This window comes from Falco biarmicus, chromosome 11, assembly GCF_023638135.1.
Source record: "Falco biarmicus isolate bFalBia1 chromosome 11, bFalBia1.pri, whole genome shotgun sequence".
In the NCBI taxonomy this organism is placed as follows: domain Eukaryota; kingdom Metazoa; phylum Chordata; class Aves; order Falconiformes; family Falconidae; genus Falco; species Falco biarmicus.
The window spans coordinates 15,334,018-15,360,167 of record NC_079298.1 but is presented as its reverse complement, the minus strand read 5'-3'; the positions used below and the strand labels follow the sequence as shown (position 1 = coordinate 15,360,167).

Here is a 26,150-nt window from a genome sequence, read left to right as displayed (position 1 = left end):
CTTTAAGCCAGCTGCAGCCTTCAAAGGCAGGCAGCACTGGCACCCACTTGTGCTGTGACTAGCCTATGCACACCCCACACCCCCCCAGAGCAGCCCCACACCTACTGCTGCTATGGGGGGCACTCAGGCAACCACTTGCAGCAGGGCTGTTGGTCCACCCCCGTTTGGCCACGTGGGGAAGAGGTTCAAGGAGGAAGAAGCAGTTCTCCTTCCTCTTCAGAAGCAAATACTAGAACAGCAGCTGGATCTAATGGGGAAGGGGATGCAGCCTAATCAGAGCTGTGCTGCTGTTGTAGGAGTGCTGCCCGCGCCCCTGCAGTTTGATGCTGGGAGTTAGTATAGACTTGCCCTGGAGCCACACGGCAGATTAAGGCTTCCCATGGTCCCTGACCCTGCAAGGAAGGCTTTACCTGCCTGAAAGCTGGCGTGTTTTCTTCACTCCCAAAGTTCATCTTTCTCAGAGGGAGCCTGCCTTGCCTCTCTCCTTAGCACATACCCATCCCCAGAAGCCATGTATTACACCCCTTGAAAGTCCTCTGTGCATTACTAGAAGATGATGATATTGCAGCCTGCCTTTGGCTCCATACTAGTCCTATGCCTGGGAGAGAGGAGGAACAGAGGCAGGAGCTGGCAGGATCCCGCAGGCCCAGGAAATGCTGCCATATACGGTGCGAATGCAGCTCGGAGCAGCAGCCCAGACTGACCCATGACAGCATATAAATTACCAAGTGCCACGGCCAGCCCATGGAAAGATCACAGCTAACAGGAACAATTGGAGGAAGGGAGAGTAGAGCACGCACAGGGAACCCAGCATACCAAGCGTAAGTAGTCTAAAGAATTGTTACTATTTTGGGCAAAGACAGCCCTCTCTTTACCAAGAGCCAGCTGAGGCAGGGGAGAAGGAGGCTAGACAGGAAAGTTCCATCTCAGCTGGGCTGTCATCTACAGCTTCTCAAGCGATGGCTTCTAAGCACGGAGTTAACGTTACACACCACTTCAGCAGGGACCAGAACGAGCCCTGCTGCCAGTCCCTGCCCAGAGAGAAGCAGCGACAACTAGAAGAACACTACACAGTGGAGCAGGCAGATCCCATTTTAAGGCTTCATACATACAAGGGCACCGAGCCTTGTAAAACTGGGTGATGCCCACCTGCACTTGGGCATATTGGTCACAACAGGTCACTCAAAGAGTTTTTTTCTACACTTCGGAGCACGGCCTTGAGGAGTACAGCAGCTCAGGCAGGGTCAGCAGAGCCTTCCCTCACACCAAGCCCTGCTCGAGGGCTTTGGCTGGACATCCACTAAAACCCTCCCACACTGCAACCAAACCTATGGTGAAACTCAGCTTCTGGAAGCCTGCTGGCCTAAGGCACTCCTCCCAACCAGAAGTCCACCCCTCTTTCCAGGCTTCAGTCACATCAGAGGGCCCCTGTCATGAGGTGATGGGGAAGGCAGTGCTGCACCCTAACAGCACTGAAGTGAAGCCAGACTGCTCCAGCCAGCCAAGATGCACTTCTGTAGTGCGAACAAGGCGGCAGCAGCAACATAAACCTCCTTCTGATCAACCGGAGCAGTGTTCTGCACAGCCCCACGCTGCAGGGGCATTCACAGATGGCAGCAGCTTTAGCAGATGCAGAAAGCAGACTGCTGTTACTCCACCACCTGGGTTTCCAGGGTCTCTGATCCCTGCCGTGCTACACCTCGGCTCCCCAGGATTTCTGAAAAGCAGCAGCTCCTCCTGGGCAGCTGGCCCCTGTCCCAGCCCACACCCACACTCCACCCCAGCCATTCTTTGACAGGGTGGAGCCACTTTCACAACAGGAGCCTTGACACACTTCCTGCCCCCAGCCCGGCTCTACCAAAACACTTGGAAACAATCTGCCATCAGCATGCTTCATCAGCACAGCGCTATCGCCCTCTCCCCCCAACACATAAACCTGCTACGCCAGCTGCTTCTTGCAGCCCTCCCTCCAACCACACCGGGCAGGACAAGCACCTGGAACAGTTTCTGAGCACAGCAAGCTTGGAAAAAAAAAACAAAACAAGAGGGCAGAGCCATTTCTCCTTCTGTCTGTTTATTTGTGATAGAAGAGCAGCCCAATCTGACAGGGCCTGGCTCCTTCACCTCATCCTCAAGGCCATGAGCATGGTTTCAGTTACGGCCAGAGCAGGTGACGGGCACGAGGCCCTGCCCTGCTGCAGGGCAGAGTACACCTTCACCCAGGCCCAGTCAGATCCACAGAGGGAAGCGGTACTCACTGTTACACCACAGCAGGGCACACTACAACCATCCTCTGCTGTGTTCACACTAGGCCAAGCAGGGCTGGTCCCCAGCAAGGGAGCCCAGGAGCTGATTCTAGGGGCACTTATTGCTCAAGTCTTGAGTTTGCAGAAGTGGAAATGGTCCAAGACAAAGCTGAGCTTGGCCTCCCCCACTCCGGAGCAAGCCACCAGCTGCCATACAGGATCCCATAAGTGTGGCTAAAGCACACACCAAGCACCCAGCCCAGGCACAGAAAGGCAAGGCAACCTGGGCTTATTGTGTGGGGGAAGAATTTCAGGCAGTCACAAACCCCGCAACATACTAGGCACAGGGCATATGTACTGTACTGGGCAGGTCTGGACCCTCGAGTCCTATAGACACTGCCCCTACATTCTCCGCAGCCATGCCTGAGCACAGATATGCCAGGGCAGGACCCCCAGCCTAGGCACACAGGGACCAGAAGGGACATGCAGCACTGTGGTATGGAACAAAATGGCACAAGGCATGGTAGAGCAGGACCACTCACACTTGAGCTGGCAGCAGCAAGCAGCCAGGGACAAGTCTGCTCATCCACACAGGCTCTCATGAGACAGGGGAGAGGAGAGGGCACCAGGACAGGGACCGGTCTCTTCTTTTGGTCCTACTCAGAAGGAAATGGCCCCCAGGCAGAAGGGCCAGATGTAGGCACTTGGGGGAAGTTCCTTTGGAAACACTGGAATGGGACTGGAGCCCCACAGCTGTGATGCAGGCAGCTGCCTCTCTGCTCAGCAATGCCGAGAAACAGCACAAGCCCTCCCAGGAGCAGGAAAAGTTGCCCATGGCTGCTCAGAGCAGAGGGGCTGGGCATGCAGACAGAGGACAGCAGGGCTGGACACAGGGGTACAACAGTCTGTAGGCACTTGGCTTGTGGCACCCAGGAGCAGGGGAACAGGTCCCAGCTGCCTCTGCCCCGGGGCTCTCATTGGCTCTGGGAGGGCCTTGCCCTCTAGTTGGCTTTGACCTTGCCATTGGTGACAGTGCCGTTCTCATGAATGCTGCTACCGTTGTGCTGGGCTGCTTGCTGAGCCACCCTGGGCAACCGTTTGCCCTTGGTGTAGGACTGGTACCAAAAGTTGGAGAAGAGGATGAAGAAGATGGTCCCATAAATCCAGATGAGATGGATGAAGATGGGGAACTGGTACTGGCAGCTGGGCATGAAGTAATACTGGGAGATGTGGACGGAGACAATCACAAACTGTGCCTGGGAGCAAGGCAGAGTAAGGACAAGTTATTCATGGGAGCGGGGTCAGGGATCCCACTAGAAACCTTTCTAAACGAAACCAGTAGGGTCCTTTCCCTCTCTAAAGCAGAGGTCCTTACAGTGAGGCACACTCAGCAGCAGTTGGAAGAGGCAGGCACAAGTCTCAAGGCAGCACGTGCCTCTCACCCTCCCACTGTGGCTGCAGCCCAGGGGCAGAAGTCTGAGCAGCACCTACATGCTAACCAGGCTGACAGGGCTACTGGAGGCCCACAGTGGGCCAGAGCAAGCAGCTACAGAAGAGACAGCTACAGCTGCTGGCTACACCTTTCATAGGTACAAGGGGTGGCCTGCTCCTCTCACATCAGAGGCTGAGGGCACATGCTCTGCTCCACAGCACCGACTCACCAGCTGGATGGCTGTGATGTGCTTCTTCCACCACAGGTACTTCTGAAAGGCAGGTCCTGCTGCTGAGAGCCCATAGTAGAAGTACATGACAACATGCACCATGGAATTGATCATGGCATGGAATGAACCCATTCCCCCTGTTAAGACACATTTTCATTAGCGCAAGTCAATCACACACAGCAGCCTGCACTACAAGCAGCTCCTAGGAGCCCAGCAGGGCCAAACAACCCTTCTCAGCATGCTGGGGCTAACCTCACCCTTTCCCCAAGCTGTGCACCCAGACTGTTTCCATCTTACCTGGACCAAATTTTGCTCCCCACCACCAGCTCCAAGGCAGAACAGAGTGGTGGAAGAGGTGCAGGAATGTGACCTGTTCATTCTTCTTCCGCAGGACAAAGATCACCTGCAACGAGAGTCCAAAAGCATCAAGGACCTGCAGCCCTGAGAGCAGCTAGAGCTGTCTGAGCCACTAACTCAGCATATAATCTCAGTGATGCTTCCCCCATCTCCAAGCTGACTGTCACCACAGAGTGGTCTCCTCAGCAGCAAGGCCAGACAGACTACTAGGTCAGACTGGAAGGGCTGAAGAAAGCACCTACCCCAAAGCACACTGGCCTCAACTCCCTGCCCAGCAGCAGCGACAAGGCCTCCCCAGCAACTCACTCACCGTGTCAGTCAGTTCGATGAACTTGGAGAAGACAAAGAGCCAAGCAACACTGACCATCTGTAACAGAACAGGTTAACATTTTAGACCCACCTCAGCCTGAACATGCCCAGTGACCAAGGGTCCCCATAGAGTAATCCTGCAGTGAAACCAAAGGCCAGGAACTGCAAGTTCTCTGCCTCAGGAGAGGCACCTGTGACCTTGCTGTCCAGACAGAAGCACTAAAGGCCACCCCCACCCTTACCAGGAGAGGGATGAGAACTCACCCTGAGGGCCTTGGGGTCCTGCGAGAAGTCCACAGGGTCACATCGCCACGTGTACCCAGTAAGCCACCCTGCCATCAGGAACTACAACAAGAGCATCATCAGGATGAGACCCAACACATCACCCACTGCACTTCCCAAGCCCTGCACAGAAGGGCAGAGAACAGCCTGCAAAAGGGCTCCCCATCACCCAAACAGCATGCATGTTCTGCTTTATACATGCCAGACAAAGCCTACTGCCAACAACTCACCTCATAGACTATGTAGAGTGACAGCCCCACCAGAAAGAAGTTGTACAGGACCATGAACTTTTTCAGGTTTAAAGGCTTCCTGTTGGCCATTAGCCGGGGACCCAAGGACAGTACAAAGTAGACATATGCCAGAAGGATGCCCATCACAAGGAACGGGGACTGCATCAGTGGATAATCAGCAATGCGGGGGTCTGTGGAGAAAGGCATGATACAGAGTAGTTAGCATCCTCACCCCAACCTGCTGCCAGAGTGGCGGCAAGGACTTGGCAATCCTGTTCTCCTAGGACAGGAGCACAGGTAAGGAGGGCAGCCTGGAAGCAGAGGCTGGTGAAGCCAGCCAAACTGACTAAGGCACAGCCTGAAGCCACACTGCAGGGCAGCCTGGAGATCTTCCACCGAGGAAAGCAGAAGTGCCCCAAAAGGCCCTGCACAAGCACTGAAGCAAGACAGCCTCATAACAGGCAGCCCAAAAAAACCCAGAGCCATATCTATGTCAGGGCAGAGGCAGGATGCAGCTAGACCCAGATTGCTTCAGGGATGACAGACCCCCCACAACACCTGTGGCAGTAAGCCTGCCCACAGCTGGGCAGAGCCAAACACTCACCTGCTTTCTTCATGAAGTCCTGATACATGGTCACAATCCCCTCCATGGTGGTGGCAGTACCTCTGCGAAGAGAGGAAGGGCAGATCAGGCAGCTGTTTTCCCAGGCATGCAGCCTGCAGAGCACAGCCCTTGCACATCGGCAAGTTTCAAGCACAGCTTGTGAGATAGTCATGTGTATGTGGCCAGCATTGCTCTCCTCTCAGCTGATCACACACCGGCAACCACTTTCGAGTTGAGCCATATGCTCCCCACTTCTCACTGAGCCTGGCCCTATCTCCCCAGTTCTGCTGGGAATCCCATCACTCACCACCAGCAGTCCTTCCAAGGCAGGATCCTAACATTTCAAGCCAGCTGGAAAGTTTCCAACCTCAGCACCATCTCCAGCCCTTTACTCTTGCTCCTGCTGTATACAGGCTCAAGCATTATCACCCACAACCACCACGATGTTGCCACCAGCCTTGCCACCCACAGCCACCCAACACACCGCTCTGCTTGACTCTGGTGCAAGGTCTCCAAGGGAAACAGAGCTGGCCCACACCCTCCACACAGCAGTAGTTTTATGATCAGCTTTGGGCTCCTGTCCAGTGACCCTCACCAGAGAGGAGACACATCATCACTGGCACACCCACTGCACGGGGAAGGAAAGCCATTGGTTCAGAAGCAAACACCAGTTTCTGGTGTCAGAGCTCCTGCTTTTGCACCCTTGCACCAAACTCTCCTGACAAGAGCTACCACCCCATAACCCAGCACCTCAGAGGCTAGGTGCAGCCTACTTGGCAATGACATTTCCACCCCTCTTCCAGACAGGGCACAGTATCCCCAGACAGGGGAAAGCTGCAGGAGAAGGATATAAGGCTGCAGGGAAAAGTACTGGACACCCCACACTTGCTCAGCCTCACTATGAGCACGCACCAGACAGATGTTCTCCAGAAAAGCAAGAAGGGCCCAGGCAGGCAAGTTTGAAACAGCCTCACACAGCACCTTGTGCTCCCCAGCCTCTCCCCAGACCACAGGATACCAGAGCAGCAGGAAAGTAGGTAGAGCACAGGCCCAGCCTCACCTGATTCACCCACCTGCAAGGGAGGCATTCCCCACAGCTGCTACCAGACACTCCACCCACCCCTTCCTCCAGGAAGGCACACAGCCATCACTGCCCAGGCACAGGCCTGGGGAAACAGGTCCCCAGCCCAGTCTCCCCAGGACATTTATTGCTGCCACCACCAGGAAGCACAGAGCCTCTCCCAGACCAGCAGTCAGGAGGCTGAAGTCAGAGTAACCTTCTTCCCAGTAAGGTCCCAGCTGAAGTATCCAGCAGCCTCTGCCACCTCAAGCCCTCCCCAGCCAGCACCAGCATCACTCCTTCAGCTTTGCTGCAAGAGTAAGAGCTCAGCAAAGTCCTTTTTGCTCTGGCTGGGACCCCCACAGGACAGCAGCAGACACTATAAAGCACCTACACAACAGGCTTCACTGGCAGCAGTCTACACAGGAGGCTGGCACACACCATCCTGGCTCACCATTCTCTGCAAGTCACTTCAGTGCAGCAGCAGCAGCACGAGCTCTGGGCCCTGTGCCTGCACAGTCATACCCTCTCTGTGCTCCTCCAAACTAGGGAGTGCCATGCACCTCTCTGCAACAGCAGTGGGGTGGAACACATTCCCCCACTTCACCCCCCAGCCCCTGAAGTACCCACTCCTCCAAGCAAGGCTCTAGAGCAGCCTGTGCAGCCACACACCCCACTGACAGTCCAAGTTTTGCTGTGCTTCAGAAAGCACAGAAGGTGGACCCCCATTCCACCTCAGCAGGTAGCTGCAGCAAAGCCCATTTGGGACAGATTCCCACACCTCAAGGGCACCAGCAGCAGACAGATGCTCCCCTTTCCAAACCAAGGCTTCAAGGGTTTTAACAGCAAAGAATACTTACTTGTAGTATCACTGTGACATAAGTAATATTTAAGGTCCAGGGCACTACCAAGATCATCCACTCTCCACACGCAACAGAAAAGTGTAGCAGGAACTACATCATCCTTGAGAGCCACTCAAGGCTCCAGCTGTGGGAAACGTAGTAAGTACAAGTCCTGAAAGCTGCCGAGTTTTATGTTGCTTTAGTGGCCAAGAGCAAGCTCTGAACTTGTCCGTCTAGTTTCAGCTTTCAACCACTACATCCAGCTACACCTTTATTTGCTAGATTGAGGAGCCCTCAAGAGTTAGCTCCCAGCACAGGTACCTGACTATTCAAGCTCTGTGTTTATCTTATCAAGCTGAATGAGTCAGCCTTACTACAGGTCCAGGGCAGAGACAAAACCCTGAAGAGTACTTGCCTATTTTGGGCAAGCTAGGATGAGAAGATTGTATCAGTCACCCACAAGCTCAGAGCTATCTCTCACAGTACAGGGACACACAAGCTCAGGCACTATGGATTACTTTGCTGACCCTAATGCCAGCAATGCTGCAGCACCACTGGCCAACTAGGAACCCAGGTCAAAACAATTTGGGGTCTCAGGACACTGGAGACTTGGGTGAGAAGACTCAGGGCAAAGCTGCCGTGTGACAGACCTGCCAAAGGCTGCACAGAGCACGCAGCAGACAAGAGTCTTCCCGGCAGCAGCCCTGAACCCAGACAGCTGTCCCCCCAAGCAGTGGGAGAAGCGCACTTCAACCCAGCACTAGCACAGAAGTCCCTACCAGTGTGAACAGCAACATCTCATTGCTGTGCCTTGTGACACACCTCCAGCATTCCTAGTCATACATGCCTCACGGAGACAGGAGGCATTGGACTTGTCCTGAACACAGGCTCTGGGCAAGCACCAGGACTTCTACCAGGGCAGAACTAACGAAGTTATGCTACAGGCCCTTATGAGAAGGGCCTATGCATTTTCCACAGCTTTTCCTAGGCAGCTGAATGCAGCAGGATGTTCTAACAGAGCAACTACATATCCAGGGAAGCCCCAAGGTCTTCAGGTCTTTGCGAGACTTAGTACCCCCACTGGCATGCTACACGCCCTGCATCAGAGAGGCTGAAGTGTGCGCCTTGCTCAGTGGGCAGATGCAGGCTTGTCTCACCCTCCTGTCTCCCAAGGGGCAGCCACTGGCCTCGAGGCGTTGGCAATGAAGCTGCAAAAGGGGAGTTACAAAGTAGGCCCAAGCATCACCTTCACTAAGCAGGAGGGTGGGAAGTGCACTGGCCTGCCTGACCATGATGGCTCCACACCAGCCTTTCTGCTGTTGGCAGGGGTTCTCCAGCACAGAGCAGCAAGTGCCTGGGAACCTGAATTCACCTCTGCCATCTCCTCCACATGCAACACCAACACTTCATGTCTCTCTGCACTGAGGGGTTCACCATCCAGCCAGGCATCTGCTCTTAATGCACATCACACACTACAGGTGTTCACAGCTCAGTGGTCGGTATCCGTCCTCTCTGCACGGGGGAGACTTTACTCTCCTTTGACTCCTTCCAGATCCTGATCCTCTTGGACAAGGGAGGAGATGGGGAACCCAAAGCCAAGCCTTCAACAGCCAAAGAGAAGTCAAGCAAACAAGTCCAAACATCCCAAAGCACCAGGAACCCTTGGGACCCAAACACACCCTGCATGATATCTAGAGACCTTGCAACACATCTTCTTCCACCTTTCACCAACAAGGTGTCACTTCCCCACCTCAGTGAGAGAGTTCCCACCATCTGCAAACCAGAGTATCAGGCCACATTCTGCCCTAGTAACCAACATCAAGGATTAGATACTTGCTTACGCCAAGCAATGTGTACGCTGCATATTTCCAACGAGCTATACAGCTAATTAGTGCTACTTCAGCAAGAACAGCAAGGCCTTTAAAAACAGCCCCAGCAGCCAGGCCACAGCACTGGTAACCACGACACTGACAGAGAGCAGGACTCAACCTAGCTTTCTTTGTTAACAGCCTCACTCACAGCATGCATCTCTCTCCACACAGCAGCCACCTGCAAGCAACACTCAGCCTCAGCCATCCAACACCCAACACCCCTACCCCATCAGCATGGGAGTCAGAAATCAGTCCTGTAAGAAGTACAAAAGCAAGCCACCCTCATCTCCCCACTAGTTTAATTACAGGCAACACCAAAACAGCCTGGTAGGTGGCCACAGAGCTGCCACCTCAGGGAGACCTGGCACAGGGCCCTTGCTGAACTGGCTAAAGCAGGCCTGGCCACTGTGGGGCTCCCGAGAAGGTAGCAACCCTCAAAGGTCAGGAGATAACCAGTTGGCCAGGTATCAAACCAACCTGCATCCCTGACCTACAAGCTGGCAACAAGACTTGCTGCCTGATGTAGCTCTGAGTTTCACAGCCTCTAAGGAAGAAGCATCTTCCTCCTCCAGCTCCCCATCACAGCACCTGCCCAGCTTCCTGGAGCTCCAGAAAGGCATTGTGGGGTCCAGTAACAACTACACAGAGCTCTGTGCACCCAGGGAGTGTTTTCCAGCACAGCTACGGGGACTTGTGGTTCAGAAGCAGCAGCCGCTGCTCTGGAAGAGTGGGACTGACCAGCCCAGGGTCTGCTGGCCCCAGATCAGGCACAGACAGGGCTGTGCACAGCACACACAGAAGCTGGCACCACAAACCATCACCAAGAGCACTCAGTCACAGCTCCAGAAGCTTTCCTGAGCTTATGCATAAGTGAATCCAGCAAGATGGGGAACACAAAACCACGTCTACCCCGAACACCGCACAAGCAGTAAGGCAGTCAGAGCAAGTCAACATGGAGAAGGAGCCTGGCCAGCCCTAAGCAGCTAAACCCTGTTCTTTACCAACTTCGCAGTGGGATCGCTCCAAGGCTAAAGTTTACAGTGAAGCACAGAACACTGGAGTTGGATCTCCTTCTGCTGCTCTGTGCCCTGGTAAAAGGGAGAGAGGCCTGTAACCAGACACTGCATACTTGTTTCACACATAGCATCTCAGGACACCAGCTCTAGCACATGCAGAAGAGAGCAAGCACTCAACAGGCGAGTGTATTCAAGTACACCTACATTATAGCTAATGATTTCAGCCATCTGACTGAAGGCCCACTTAAGGCACTGTTGCCCACATGCTACTAAAGTCATGGTTTTACCCTCAAGAGGGATCACAGCTGAAAGATGCCTATGCACCACGGCACAGAAGACCAGTCTGGTAGGAAAGCATGAACTGCTATGTTTCAAGCATGGAAAGTCACACCAGCACATTAGGTCAGAGGAAGGAAAGCTGCTCTCCTAGCCTGGCACCTTGGCTCTGAGGATCTGGGACAGAGTCTGATCAGAATTTGAGGACAACCAGTCCCAGAACTCTCAGCCCACAACATAACCACAAAGTCTACAAAGAAACTTCATACTAACACCACCAGGTAAGTTTTCCTACTTGAATCACATCCATTTGTCACTTCCTCTGGCTCAGCTACTTCATGCTGAGTGTCAAATAACACAGCCTGGTACCATATGCTCTGCATCAGCATACCCTGAAGTCAGTATAGGACTGTGTTCGCAGAGAAGGGATGCAAACTCTCAAATCCTTGATATGCAACAACTCTGGCAGGAGTCACACTGGCTGAGCACTGCTCCTGGCACATGGCTTCAAGTGGTAGGAGGCAACCTGTCTAAAGTTGAGGAGTTTCCCCATCTTCACCAAGTATGTGTTAATACTCTACCATTATCTCACACAGTGGCCGTAAAACCCTGAGGCCTTTGGATACCATCCTTCAAACTGAGATTAAGCTCTCCTCTTCCCATGCTTATTGGAAGCAGGGAGAGCAAAAGACAACTCCCAGATTAGCAGGCAAACTCTGCAGAGCCTAGGCAGTCAGCGTGGCACCTTGCAAGTTTTCAGGGAAAGAAGCAAGCCCATTGCAACAGGGTATGGGTAACCTTGTACAAAAAACAAGGCAGGTAATCAGAATTCAAGGGCCCACAAGAACATGTTGCAGTAAAAGGTCTATACGCCACAGCATACACAATTTCTTTTCCAGGGACAGCACCTCCCCAGACTGATCAGGCAAGCTATTAAGAGTAGGCTTACTCCTTATCATGTTCAACACTAGTAGCTGCATATTCAGGGCACTGATATCAGTACAGATGAGAGCAGCTGGGGAAAAAAAAGCAGGGGAAAGGCCACATTAGGTTTAAAGTCTGACATAGCAAGGAACAAAGGAGTAAAGTGAAGGAACAGAAGAAACTGAGGACAAGATGCCTACAGAAGTGGAAAAAATCATTTCCTTTCTGAGCTAACCACACAGCCATGTCCACTCCTTTGTGCAGCACCAGATGAGGAGTGAAGCAAGCAGAGATGGCTGGGGGCCCTCTCTGAAGTGATGGCACTCAGCAGCCCCCCCCCCCCCCCCGGTGCATGGGAGAGCACATCAGGAAGGACAGAATAGGTGACACAGGAGGGCAGGTAGGGCTAGGTTGAGCAAGGCTGACTCCTGACACCTGCTTCTAGAAACAGGTCAAGCCTTCTGAAGCCCTCTAGCAGAGGAACACAGAGCACCCCTACCTGGAGGCAAGGAAGGCTGTACCAGAGTATTCATCTCTGTGGTTTTAATCATTATGCAAGTGCCTCACCTCTGTTCCCACAGCTGTGTCTGTAATCATTACACAGTAATGATTAACATGCTCTGCCCCATCCAGGCCTGTGCATTAATTGGACAGGCACACCAAGACAAGATGGACAACAGAAGTCCACAAAGCAAGTCCTAAAACCTTTCCAACAGTTCTATCTGGGCCATTCAAGAAGCCCAAGCGTGAACCCAGAGGCACTTCTCACTGAGACAAGGGGTCACTGCCTGGAACTCACCATGACACCAGCTTTGGGCCTCACTACCCTCTGCATCAAGGCGGCAGTGCAGCCACACAACCGCTTTCCAACAAGAGAAAGATCTTCTCCAACAATACTAGGGAAGTCAGACTCCAGCAGCACAGTACAGGCACCAGCAATCCCAACAGGCATAAGGCTCAATAGATACCACCCTTAACAGGTTTCATAGCCCTCCACACACACAAAAAAAGCAGCATTAGGGCTGATTAACTCCACAGGTGTAGATGGACCACTCAAAGCCAGGGCTGTTACTCCTACTGCTGGTCCTCTACAGACAGGGACAGCAGAAGCAGCATGAGATATAAACCTGTATATATACAGAGCAAATTATTAAAAAACCATCAGGGCAAGCTAGCCAATTTGATCCACAGGGTTAAAGCAACCCTTGCAGCAAGACTGGAGAACGTGCTGCCACAGTGACAGTTTACTACACAGATCCATCCCACAGGGAAGAACCAACCAGAAATTAAATACCCCATGAGATGCTATGGAAAAATCAAGAAACATCAGACCCAGTTACCACCTCCATCTCCACACCACTAAAGTTTCAGATAGCATCCAGACATAGGCCTGCTGGTGGGGAGCTGGCTGTGGCAGCTGCAACTTGTCATCTCCGAGCAACAGCAGCCCCACAACTTCTGCAGCAAAGAGCCCTGGCTCCTCCCTGCAGGAGCCCAGGCTGCCTCACCTGTTTGACTGGCAAGAACCAGACTTTCCAGCCCAAGTACTCCCACCATCTGACAGCCAGTAGGGCACACACTAGTATAAATCCAATACAAAGGCACAGAAATGCAGATAATCTCTTGGGCCATCACAGGCACCACTCCCAATATCTCCCATAAGCTTTTTCCTAAAAGAAGGATCTCAATCCAAATGCTGACTGTGCTATAACCCCAGCAGAAAAAGGGAGTGTTCACCTGCAACCTTCGAGGACAGTGCCAAGCCAAGCATGCAACAATGCACTTGCTTCCAATGCCAGCTTTAGAGCTTCCTAGGAATACAAAGCTTTTCTCCACCAGGAAAGAAAACACTATGCACCTTGAATAAGCTCACTTATTTTCACATCCAAAACATGGTGCGAGAAACCTCTAGGTCAAAATCAGTTTTTACCTTCCTAGTCTCAGTTTTAACAGTACTTTCTCTCATATTATATTTCTGTCCTGAAGGACCACATAATGCCCCCCACCTAAGAGACTTTCAGGAAAGAAGGGAGAATACGATGCAGGGCAGGACTGCAGAGGCCCAGGCTGTGTGGGTGGCATGGCTTAATCACCATAGCGAGATGCAGCAAGTAGATGCTGCAACAGCTGGCATTGTGCTACTTCCTATGAGAAGTAGCTATCAGCAGCAGTTCACACCCATGAGCTAGAGGGGCTTCCTAGGAAAGAAATAAAACACAGCAGTCTCAGTCAAGCGTTTGACTCTCTAAACCATCCTCAAGAAGCTGCCCAGCAGGTCTGGTTGGAAGGTCAGCTCTATCCAGCTAGGAATCTGCCCTGGCTGCATTCTGGCAGAAGAGAAGGTGGTCAATTTGGGGCAGCACATCAGGATGGATGCACTGCTGCACAGGCAATCTGGGCCTCCGAGAGGGGAGGAGATCCTCTGACAACACGCTAGCAGGTAAAGCGCCAAGCGCTATCCTGCACTGCCCAGTGACCATGGGAAGGGCTATTCATGCCACTTCTTCCTGCCCTTAGGACTCCAGAACCAAAGTGGTCGGTCAGGGCAAGAGCACCTGACAGACCTCCTGTGGGAAGCAGCCTGGGCACCAAGGCACAGACCTGCCACCCCCAACCTGCAGCCGCCCTGCAAGTGCGGACCCCTGTGCATGACCACACGCCAACCCAAGGTGAGCTTGCAACCAAGCTACTGCTGCCACCAGGAGGGTGACAGTGACCTCCTCCTCCTCCCACCCGCGTTCCAGAGCAAGGGCCAGAGAGCGGCCAAGCACCTACACAAGCCCCGCTCAAAGCTAACATTGTGTCGCAGCAGCGGGGGAGGCCTGGTACTGCCACCCTGCCCAGGGGAGGAGGGAAGAGCCCTCTCAATGGTACATTGATGCTGAGGGCTGTGTGGAAGGCTCTCCGAGCGGCCAGCACCGCCACCGGAGGCTGCTCTTGCCCTGCTACAGTGAAGCCTCAGCAGAGCGCTGAGCCTCGGCTGTTCCACATCCCCACCGCCTCCAGCCAGCCCAGCCCAGCGGCCGCACCAGGGCGGAGGGTCCCCGGGCAGCACCGCGCACAGGCCTCGCTCCCGCACCCCGGCGCTGGCGGGAGGGAGCGCCGCGCCCCGCAGGGACCCCCAGCCCGGGAGCGGGCAGCGCGGGCGGCTCCCGGCGCGGCCTCGGGGTGGGGCCCGGCCGGGGCCTGCCGCCGCCCCGGGACCCGGAAGCGCGGTGCCGCGGCACGGCCGAGCGCCGGCGCCGCCGCCAGCGGGGCCTGCAGGGCCGGGCCCGGGGCTGCCGCTCGGCTGCGGGGAAGGGCCGCTGCGTGACACCCCGGCGGCCGCTGGCCCCAAGGAGGCCCCGCACCGCCACCGCCGTGACAGGGGGGTTCAGCCACCTTCCAGCGAGCCCTGGCTGCGGCCTGCCCTGCTGCCCGCGGGAGGGGCAGGCCAGGGCCGGCCATAGCAGCTGTGCCAGCCCCACCAGAGGGACCAGTGCAGCGATGCCCATCCCCTCCCCCGAAGCTGTGCGGCCACCAGATCCTGACCCGGAGAGGAAACACACAGCTGGCCCAGGGCCCATCTCTGCCAGCAGCAGGGAAGCAGCCCCAGCACAGCTGGGACCCCGTCCCCAGCATGGCCGCCAGGCACAGACCTGCCGGGCCAGAGGCCAAGGTGTTTGTGCCCTGGCACACAACCAGCAAGGAGAGGCAGTCCTTCCTCCTGGCAGGCTGGAAAAGCATCCCAAGCACTAAACAGAGGCAGTAAGTACAGAGGGGACAGCTGTAGCATGCTACTGTCCCGAAAGAGGGCAGCCCGGCCACGGGAAGGGAACTGCACCCTTCCCTGGACACCCTGGGGGTGCCCTGGGGCAGTGGCACCAGGCCATGAGCCGGGGCGCTGGGATCACTGCAGCTCCTCACACCATCAGGACCCAGGTACTTATAAAAACCCACTTGAACAACCAAACTTGGACCCCACTTATCTTCCTCCCTCTGACACTGGCAGGTCTGCACACCGCTGGCCTGCCACAGGATCCACGCTGTTATTATAGTTATCTCCCCCTCCATAGGGGTGACAGTCTCAGCTAGCACCTTCTAGCCGCACCCAGCCTCACCACCTGCCAAGGGCATGTCGCAACACCCATCCCACCCATCAGGCCACAGCCTCCCCAGACACATCCCTCTACCACTTTCGTGAGTGGGACACCACCCACCTCCTCCCGTACCCCAGAGCATCCCAGGTGACAGGGACATAGACACACACACCTCCTGCCTCTTCCACTCCTGAAGGCTGTATAGCAGGTGCCAAGCTGGCACATGGCCTCTACCGGGGTAGGGCCCACCATCCCTAGCAAGCAGAACTTCAATCCCAAAACAGCTAAACCCTGCTAAGGCCTTAGCACTCCCCTGGCCTGCAACAGCCTTCAGCAAACAGTCCCAAAAGCCATTCTGGCACACACCCCAACCCACCACCAAGCTCGGACACCTCTTCCCAAGGCCCCCTAAACTTTTACCCATCTCAAAAGATCCAAAAGCACCCCTGAGAAAAACCAAGCACCCCCAGCCCAGCCCCACCATACAGGGCGGGACCCAGCACCCGGCACCGACCCCCCCACGTGTACGCAGCACCCCACAGGCACACTCACTCACCGCCGGCCGCACCCCACTCTACCCGCCACCACGGCTGCCCCCGCCCTTAAAAGGAGCTGCCCTACCCCCCTCGCCGCTGCCGATTGGCTTCGGGGGGAGAGATCCGCCCACAAAGGCGGATCTCTGCCCCCGAAGCCAATCGACGCTGGCGCCGCGGCCCGCCTATTTCATAGCCACGCCCACGCCGGCAGGGCCTCAGGGGCCGGGGCTGCGCAGCGCCCTGACATTTTGAGGCGGGGCGGTGCTGGGCTTTGGGGCGGGTTTAGCTGATATTTAGGGGCGAGGCAGCTGTCTGGGGAGGCTGAGGGGTTGGAGGGGCAGCAACAGAACGGAAAAAAAATGGAAAATGACTGGGAAAAGGCTGTGGGTTTGGGCAGGGCCTGGGCGGGGTGCAGGGTTGGCTGGAGGGCAGTGATGAGGGCATGAAAGAAATGGCCCAAAGAGGGCCCTTGCTTAGCTCTCACTCCGACCTCTGCTTTCTCTGGTGTTCCTGAGGTGAGGCCGATCCTGTCACAGTCCAGTGCCATCTCAACATCTATTTCAAATGGGACTCCCAGGCCTCCTTTGGGTTCCTGCATGGCGGCCATCGTCCACCCCACCAGGCAAAACAGCAGCACAGTGGGCAGAGAGGCCAGGCAAAGCCTGTGTCATCGTCTGTAGCCAAGGCACAGCATCCTTGTCACTCGCAGGTGGTGCATACACCTTCACAAGAGCTCAGTGTCAGTGGCAGGCCCTCAACTTGGATGATTTAGGTGGACTCTTCCAGCCTTACACTTGTAGGAAACAACCAACTACAGATTAATAAATAAGTGGCATGGTACATATGCTCATTTTTTTCCCAGTGACACCACAACAGCTACTGTGAGTTTGGACAGGACAGAAGGACACCCCAGAGATACTAGGTCTGACTGTATACTGTTTCCAGCACAGCTTCATCTCATGTTGTCTTCACAGACTTAACCAAGCCTCATCACAAAGTGGCTGAGCTTTGTCTTGTGCTCATCTGATCTGAAGCTGGTTTCAGAAATCACTATTCTAATTGTTAGGAATCATCTTCTAATTTCTGGCTTAATTGGATGTATGGCCAGTTAATATCCATTTGTTCCTGTGCCAACATGTCTTTTACCTCACATAGATCCTTGCCTTGGTATTTATGCCCCAATGTATTAGTAGACAGCAATCATCTCCCTCTCAGCCATTACATGGAAGACTAAAGTTTTTCCAGCATTTTCTTCCTAACCAGCCTGCTTGTGCACCTAATGCTATGGTAACCCTTCTGGCCATGCTGCTGTTCAGGTTCCTGCTCCTGAAGACAAGTGACCAGGAGTGGTCGCAGACTTTGTGCTCACCTGGTGAGAATTCCACATCTGCATACGGCCAGGGCTGCATTTGCCCTTCTCAGTCCCACTTTGCAGGTATAGCTCAGAGTCACTCTGGCCAGTTACACCTGTAACTCCTTTTCTTCAGGTACTTGCATCTCACAAAGTCCCCAAAATGAAGAACAGTACTCCTGGTGACTTTAATGGCTTTTTTTTGGTGGTACAGCATTCCTCTACTTTCCCCTACAGTGCCAATGCACCACAACATTCTGATATCATCAGATTACACCTAGTATTTGTGCCAATCCTTAAGGAAATTTATAAGAACATCCACAAAGTAACTCAGCAGTAATCTGCATGTACTGATACGCTCCCTTTCACCAGGCTCTGCTTTCATCTTGACCTTAAACTTTCTTTCCCACATGAAATTCCTGTGCTTGTTTCTGCCCCAACATTTACCAAGGTTCCCAACTGGCCTCAAGGTTCCCAGATGCTTCTCTGGAGTCTGCACAGGGCCTATAGCTTTATAGAAAGGGGGTTTTAACTATCAGGTTAGTCAGACTGTATTTTATCCCACCTTCCATTTCCTGTCCATGTGCTGTGTTACTCTTTAACTATTAACATCAGACCGGCAGGCCGGCAGCTGTCTGGATGACTCTTTCTTCCTTGGTAAGTATATGCTTCAGTCGTTTGCGATTCTTCACTTCTTTTTCTTTTTTGTCCTTTTATTTTGCACCATTACTCCATTCTTAGTTTATTTGTGGTCCAGTTCAGTGGGAATCTTGCTATGTTGTTTGTCATGAAAGCAGAGATCACCAGTGGATTCCTTCACACTCCCTACTAGATACTTTTCCACCTTATATCCCACATCTCATAGCTTTCTCCAAGCATTCCTTCTCTCTTTGGGATCCACCCTTGCTGGCAGGCTTGCCAGGCTCTAACAATGAGCCCCAAATTGCACAGCCCAGCCTCTTCCTGCTATTGGAATAAATTTCCAGGTCACTCTCTTTTCTCCTGTTCTGAATGCAATTTCTTTCTCCTCTCTCTTGGTCCTGGACTCTACTTCCCTGTTGCATATGCTGTCTCCACCATTGTTGCTCTGTGGTATTTGCTCTTTAGTTTTCCCTTGCTACTTCATCTTCCATTGCTCTCCTTAATTCTCCAACACATCAAATATATGTTTCCATTTTATTTCTCCTTTATTAGTTGGCTTTTCTTTTCACAGTCACTTGCTTTGGTGGGTTACCTTTGCCTGCATGTCTGCCTTTTTTCACTTCTCGTGCTCAGCAGGTGCCTGCAGTTCCTTGATGTTCCCCCTTCTTACCACATCCCCTGAGCTTCAGCAGCCTGGGCAGGAGCTCCAGCTGTCGCAAGAACCCTGATCTGCTGGAGCACCTTGGGTGTGGGCAAGTGGATCCAGCACAGTGCTGGCCCAGTTACAGCTGCCTGGGGGGGTGGTGCAGAGTTACCTCCTAATCCTTGGGGACAGGTGTCCAGCAAGGCAGCTGGTCACAAGTGGTGTTCCCCAGGGCTCAGTATTTGGGCCAGTCCTGTTTAATATCTTTAGCAGTGATCTGGACCAGGGGATCAACTGCACCCTCAGTAAGTTTGCAGATGACCCCAGGCTGGGCAGGACTGTTGATCTGCTTGAGGGCAGGAAGGCTCTGCAGAGGGATCTGGACAGGCCGGACTGATGGGCCGAGGCCAACTGTATGAGGTTCCACAAGGAGAAGTGCCGGGTCCTGCACCGGGGTCACACCAGCCCCACCAGCGCTACAGGCCTGGGGAAGAGCAGCTGGAAACTGCCCAGTGGGAAAGGACCTGGAGGTGGTGGTCAGCAGCCGGCTAAACATGAACCAGCAGTGTGCCCAGGTGGCCGAGAAGGCCAACAGCATCCTGGCTTCTATCAGAAACAGCATGGCCAGTGGGACAAGGGCAATGATTGTCCCCCTGTACTCGGCACTGGTAAGGCTGCACCTCAACATTGTGTTCAGTTCTGGGCCCCTCACTGCAAGACAGACATTGAGGTGCTGGAGCGTGTCCAGAGATGGGCAATGGAGTGGGTGAAGGTCTTAAAAGACCTTATGAATCCTATGAGGAGCAGCTCATGGAACTGGGCTTGTTTATCCTGGAGAGGAGAAGGCTGTAGCCAGGTGGGTGTTGGTCTCTTCTCCCAGACAACAAGCATTAGCAGAAGAGGAAAAGGCCTCAAGCTGCACCAGGGGAGGTTAGATTGGATGTTAGGAAAAAATTCTTCACTGAAAGGGTGGTCAAGCATTGGAAGAGGCTGCCCAGGGAAGTGCATGAGTCACCGTCCCTGGAGGTGTTTAAAAGATGTGTAGATGTGGCACTTAGGGACACAATTTAGTGGTGGACTTGGCAATGCTAGGTTAACGGTTGGACTCTATGATCTCAGAGGTCTTTTCCAACTTAAACAATTCTATGATTCTATGACTGATCTGCTGTGTGTTGCAGATCTGGGTTTCTGCCTTCTGGCTTCTTTGGAAGCAGGGTAGCATAAGCACATGTAAAGAAAATCCCTCAAAAATAATGGAGGTGAGGGTGAGAGAGAGTAATGTGACATGTTGTGACCAGGCTGATGTTCCCAAAGTGTCTGGAGAGACTTTTGTTAATGGATGATCTTCTGCTTCCATCTTGAATCCTGCCTGTGTGACCTGAAATCTGGGAGAGAAGCTGTTTGCAGCCAGCCAAGCATGTTGCTCTGACTGCAGTCCGGACTGCCAAACCAGAGATGACTGTGTCACACACCTGCACAAGAGTGTCCTTCCTGCAACAACCACTCCTGCAGTGGGCAAAGCCCGGCGGGTCATTAACTCTGCACCTGCAATTCAGGAAACAACCTGGCTGTTGTGCTTTTGGTCACAGCAGCCTGGGCTGCACCGGGCTCCAGTTCGGGAGAACTTAAGCTCCTTCCTCCATTGCTTATCCTGGAGAACAACACACTATTTCCACTGTAGCTTCACTGAGGGTCTTCTCAACGTGGAGATCGAATCAGAGGTGGGTGTGAGCCTCTACACACCTCCTGTCCCATTTTTCCCTCCACCAGGCCGTACCTTCTGCTTTCTCCTTGCTTCTTGCAGAGCCAGGTGTGCCTCTCTTACTCCTTGTTGCTCTGTCTTGGTGCAAAAAGCAGGCATGCACTAATGTAACTTGCTGAAGGCACAAAGACTGAAGCCATCATCAGTGCAGAGGATTATCAGACTATCAGATGGGAAGGTCTGGAGTAACTAAGCAATGAAAAAGGAATGAAGTTCAATGGAAGGTTATGACCTTAGAGATTAGTAACGATAATTTCTTCTGCAAGTGATGAGAGATGCTGGTGCAGTTTCTTAGTGTTGTACCTTCTCTGGTGCCAGTCTTGAAGAGTGGCTTATGATCACCATGCAGCTGGGTGGGGAAAAGGGGGGGTTCAGCCCCTCCAGGTGCTAAGTTTCTCAGGTTTTATGACAGATAGAAATTCTCAAAATCTTGGCTTTCTGAGGAGCTAAAATATATTTTTGATTGTGTCAAATTTATATTCTCTTATTCACTGGATTTATAACTATTAATTTATTTTTTTTAAATACTGAAAAATTGAATCAGGAACTTTTTATGTGGCAAAAACATTGACATTATTCAACTTGAAAAATCTAAAAGGTAATAAAAAGACCAAATTAATTTAGTGAAATTTAACACATGCACTTAGGCCTCTAATTTTTCAGTAATGTATTTAACATACATAGTTAGCAAATTCACCTACCTTATTACACTTGGGGAGTGAAAAGATTATTTCCGGATCCTCCCATGCTTTCCTTCTTGATCCTGAAAAACCAGAGATTTTGCATGTGATCAGACAAAAACACTGAATGTAAATTGGCTCTCTAATGTTTAACCCTTCTCCCTTTTTCCTGAAGTTGGACCCTAAAGCACTATCAACCACACATCGTTGCTTACACCTTCTCTGTGGCTCCATGACAAAAAATGACAAGTTGGTTACGCTGGCAACTGCAAAACATCCAAGAAATGCTCCTACACCACCTCTGTCTATGCTAAGAGAACAAAACAAAGCTTTCCTGGCCGCTAAAAGTGGAGATAGATGACAATACTGGAGCCTGGAAGGGACCATTAAATGCCATAATGTCAGTCTGCGATTTCAACAAATGGAGATAGGCAGATATGCTATGCCTGAGCACGCATGCTTTTCTAAGCTCAGGCTGATGTGCTGCCTCCATCCACGGTTGATATCAACATTAAGTGACTCATCTTGTGCAAACTTTTGTCTGTTATTTATGCTGATTACATCATCCTGGCAGTAAAGGCCAATTACCCCATCACTGCCAGTGTTGCCCTCTTCCCCTTCAGCCAAAAGAAATACCTTCAGTCCTGGAACCCGAAGTCCCTAGAAGCCACTCAAGTTACCAGAAAACAACTCACAACATTTCTGTATCCAGCAGGCGTGAGATGACCCCGCTGAAATCCCTGCTGTAAAAGATACTGTATTTTTTCTTTAAAATATCATCTGGAAAATGGCATACTGTGAGATAACAAGGAAGGTAGCAGCATCACCCAGAAGCTTGCAGGCACTGGTGGTGATGCACAGGAGCACAGAGGCTTTGATGGCAGACTTTCACCCTAGTGTGTTTAATTGCTGGACTTTGTCAGCCAGAGTGGGCAGCATGCATGACTGCAGTTTCCTGCTGGGATGAGAATTCTTTATCAGCTGCATAAAAGCCAGCAGCCTCTCCAGCCTGAGCCCTGACACCCACCTCTGTGGGCTGGCAACGTCACCCCAGAAATGCATAACATTTTGGGGTCATCCACAGACATGCCAGAAGTCTCAGCCCACTTTGGACCTGCTAAAACATCTCCATTTGTTTCTGTGGCCTATAGGATAACCTTATGGAATAGTGGTGCTTGTTCCAAATCCACACAAATGATGGGTGGAGAACAAGCAGCAGAGCCACAGCTGGAGCAAGGCATCCAAGGAGACTAAAAGCCTGGAGAAACCTATTCTTCAGTGCCTCTGTGTGGCAGCAGGCACAGAAGGGCCAGCTCTAGGACCAGAATGGACTGGTGGGAGGCTGGAAAGGGTCAGGAGGTTTGGGGGCTTCAACGCATGCGGCACAACAGGAGTCCTTGGTTACCAGTGCAAGCGTTTGTGACTGCCCACGTGCAGCATGCTGTGGCAGAAGACCACAGCAGCTCTGTGAGCTCTGTCTCTGGTAGGGACCTGAAAACTGCCCCTTGTCAGAGAGCTTTTGAAGCTGTCTCATGGGCATATGCTCCTGAAGAGAGAAAATACAGGTGATGAGAAAACCCTGGTCCTGCTCATCTTCAGAATCTCCCTTTCCATCTGTGCCATTTCATTTTATATCCATGATTTAGAGCCCAAGGAGCTGATCAGCTCCGGCAACCTGTCCCAGACTGCCTGGCGCCTGAGAGAACAGCTTGGCAAAGCCAGTTGACTTCTCCACCTCTGGCAGGCAGTTGGGATTACAGTCAGATTTGGTGACTTGACACCCACATGCCACGTTCCAACGTGCCAACTGCATCCCAGGGCTGTCCTCCTAACGTGTCGTGCAGCGGCACCATGCAGCTACACAGAGCAAACAAAGTCCGAAGAAAAACCCCTCCCAAGTGTTCCAGGCTTAGCTGGAGACTTTCCTGGGAAGACTTTGCCTTGACTTGAAGTGGACAGAGAGTCCCAAGCAGTGGCTGCCCAGGCCAGGGGTCTCAGGTGCTGCTGCTCAGCTGTGGGGCAGCAGGGCTGTGGGCATGCGCTGGTGCAAGCTGCCAGGCATCAGGCTGAGCACGCTGCTGGTCGCTGTGCAGGGACTAAGCCACAGAAAAGACATTGTCAGAGCAGAGGATTGTTCTGGGAGAACAGGCCACACAAAGAGGGATTGTTTTGCTGTGAAATGAGGCCGTGTTTTAGCTCCAGCCGGGGCTGGGCTTTGCCTGCCTGTCCTGGCTGCAGGCTGGCAGGGGACACTGCCTGCTCCCCAGTGGCTGCTATCATCCTTGGCCTGCCTGGCATCTTCTCCGTTTCTGAGGTTCTGCACTGGTGCAGTCAGCAGCACAGTGCATGCCCTGATACCCACAGTGGGTGGCGAGGAAAAGGAAATTGAGGGCTACGAGAACCTGTGGCAGGTCCTGCCAAGGGCACCATCACGTGCCTGGCAGGTCCAAGGGGCACAGGGGCAGGAGAGAGCAGCAGTGGGGCAGCTCCCATGGTGAGGAGCTGCAATGTTCTCCCAGACAGCCAGGAGCAACTGTCCTCTCTTAAAGGGACAGATACAACCAGGAGAGAAATGGAAGTATGCAGAAAAATGTTCCAAGATGGTGGGCAGAGAACACAGTGGCCTCCTTTCTGGAAATACCTTTCCAAAAAGTGTTGATGGTGAACATCACAAGCCTCTTTGGATGCCCTCATGCCTGCACTGTGTATGGGGACAAGCATCTTGCACTTGAGCTCCAGGAAAACACAGCAGAGAGCACAGGACATGAAGAAAGGAAGGAGAGGGAGCTGCACACTCAAAATATGGGTTGGAGCATTCCTATTAATTCCTATTTTTTATTCCTTATCTGAGTGAATACAGACAGTTAAGAAAGTTGGTGGGTGCACCCACAGAGGCTTTGCGTGAGTCATTCCCGGCTTGGCAGCAGCTCTGGGGCTTCAGCAGCCCAGGGCTGTGGGTCCTGCTGCCCAGCTCCTCCTGCTTGCACACCCATGGTGCCCAGCTCCCTGCCCAGCCCTGAGCTCTGCGGCATGGGGCTGCACATGATGCGTGCTCCCCAAAACACCATGCAGCCGAGTCACGACCTGGTGCATTGCTCTGCTGGCTGGAGTGAAACAGGCTGCACTATGATGTTGAAGATGACTGTTTCTGTCACTGCGATGCCCATGGGAACCTAAATATACAAAACTGAGACAGCCAAAATTATGGGTCCTCAACCCCACTTATACAGAATGCATTTCTCAGGGGGGATACAAACCAGTCCTGCCATTAGCTCTTTAGGTAGTGCTCTGAAGTCCTGTCATGCTGCAGCAGCAGAGCAGGAGACAAGAGCCACCTCTCCCATCCCACACAGCAGGACCCTGACTTCAGTACTGCATCAGTACCAAAACCAAACTCCATGTAAACATCCACTGCACGCCTCAGAGCCCAGTCCCTGCAGGAGCAGCACGCTGCCGTGCTGTATGCCAGGGCAGGCAGAGCCCAGGAGGGGCACATGACAGTGGGAGACAGACATGTCCCACCAAGGCCACCTGGCAATAGGCATAGAAGGGGGAGGTCTGGGTTCAGGAGAGGAACATCCTGAGAAATGCTGCAGCTTCACAGACATCAGTGATGCCCCTTTGGCCCAAAGCGTGGCCAGCAGACACTCAATGGAAAAAAATAATGCTGAAGTACCCTGAGGCACAGTCTCACCAAGAGGAAAGGAGCTGCCATGCCAAGCGAGACCTTAGCACTACTGCTAATTCAGTGCAGAAACTGCTTGGACACGATGGTAGTAAAGTGAGAAGCCTTATGGCAAGCGAGTAAATCAGTGACAGAATCTGAGCAGCAGTGACAAGATAGCCACTGCAGGAACCATGACTCTTGATCCCCTGACTCTGGGAAATATGCATCTCAGAAAAATACAGGCAGTAATTTTCTTTCTTTAAAAAGTATGCACCAAAAAAAACCCCAACCCCCCCAAACAAATGACAAAAGCTGCCCCTTTAGAGGAGCCAGCCAGCACACTTTGCATTATTCTTATGTGCTTCCTCATGTACAGGATTACCCCTGAGCAAATTGCAGAAGGTTTTCATTAAATTTTAAGTGCAGGTTTCCACCAAAGCAATGTTAATGAATCCAGCCAGAGAGCTACAGTATCATAAGGACAATAAATAAACTGTGGAGTCACATCAGCCTGAACTATCTTTATGGTATATATTACAAATACTTCCAAACATCCTGTGTTTTGAGTGTGTGCTTTTACTACCACAGCATCAATGTGAGGTATGAAGTAGTAACATTTTACTTCTAAGACAGATGAAGACTTATTACACTTGGTTGGAAGGAGGAGCTCCACGGGATTTTTCCAAAGTGCCTGTATATTCATTTGTAGGCACAAGCTGTCACGTAGATATGCTCTGGCTCTCCTGGGGCCACCAAGCTCATGGTGGGAGCCCAGGGGAAAGTGGAGAGCCAACCTGGGGTTTCTGCTTTCAGCATTCAACTGTTTGTACCTTTGACTTTCAAGTAGTTTCTGAGCTTTTCAATGGCCACTTCAGAGGGAGGGTTTGCTGCTCTTTCTGTGTGTTTATCTTTCCTCTGTGAGCTGCAGGTGAAGCTGTTTTGGGAGGGATGCAGATGCAAAACTTGGCTTACTGCCCTTTGGCAGCACACACACCATTATGTTGCTTCTTAGCATAACAAAGTGCTCAGGCTCCTGCAACGAAATCACCAGAAGACTTCTCCTTTGGTCCCAGATGTTTCTGTCAGAAAGGTCCTATACTAGTAGGAGGATG

The 26,150-nt window shown here is 52.6% G+C and overlaps 1 protein-coding gene across 1 annotated transcript; it reads right to left on the bottom strand.

The window, feature by feature from the left end:
- Positions 1–2,053: 2,053 nt before the first annotated feature.
- ELOVL1 (ELOVL fatty acid elongase 1) lies at positions 2,054–16,338 on the bottom strand. Its single transcript, XM_056356258.1, has 8 exons — positions 16,314–16,338; positions 5,690–5,751; positions 5,086–5,276; positions 4,838–4,918; positions 4,575–4,631; positions 4,205–4,310; positions 3,908–4,044; positions 2,054–3,502 (listed from the first exon to the last, which is right to left on the bottom strand). The coding sequence occupies exons 2-8, from the start codon at positions 5,733–5,735 to the stop codon at positions 3,248–3,250; spliced, it is 873 nt and encodes a 290-aa protein (XP_056212233.1). The 5' UTR covers positions 5,736–5,751; positions 16,314–16,338; the 3' UTR covers positions 2,054–3,247.
- Between the last annotated feature and the right edge of the window lie 9,812 nt (positions 16,339–26,150).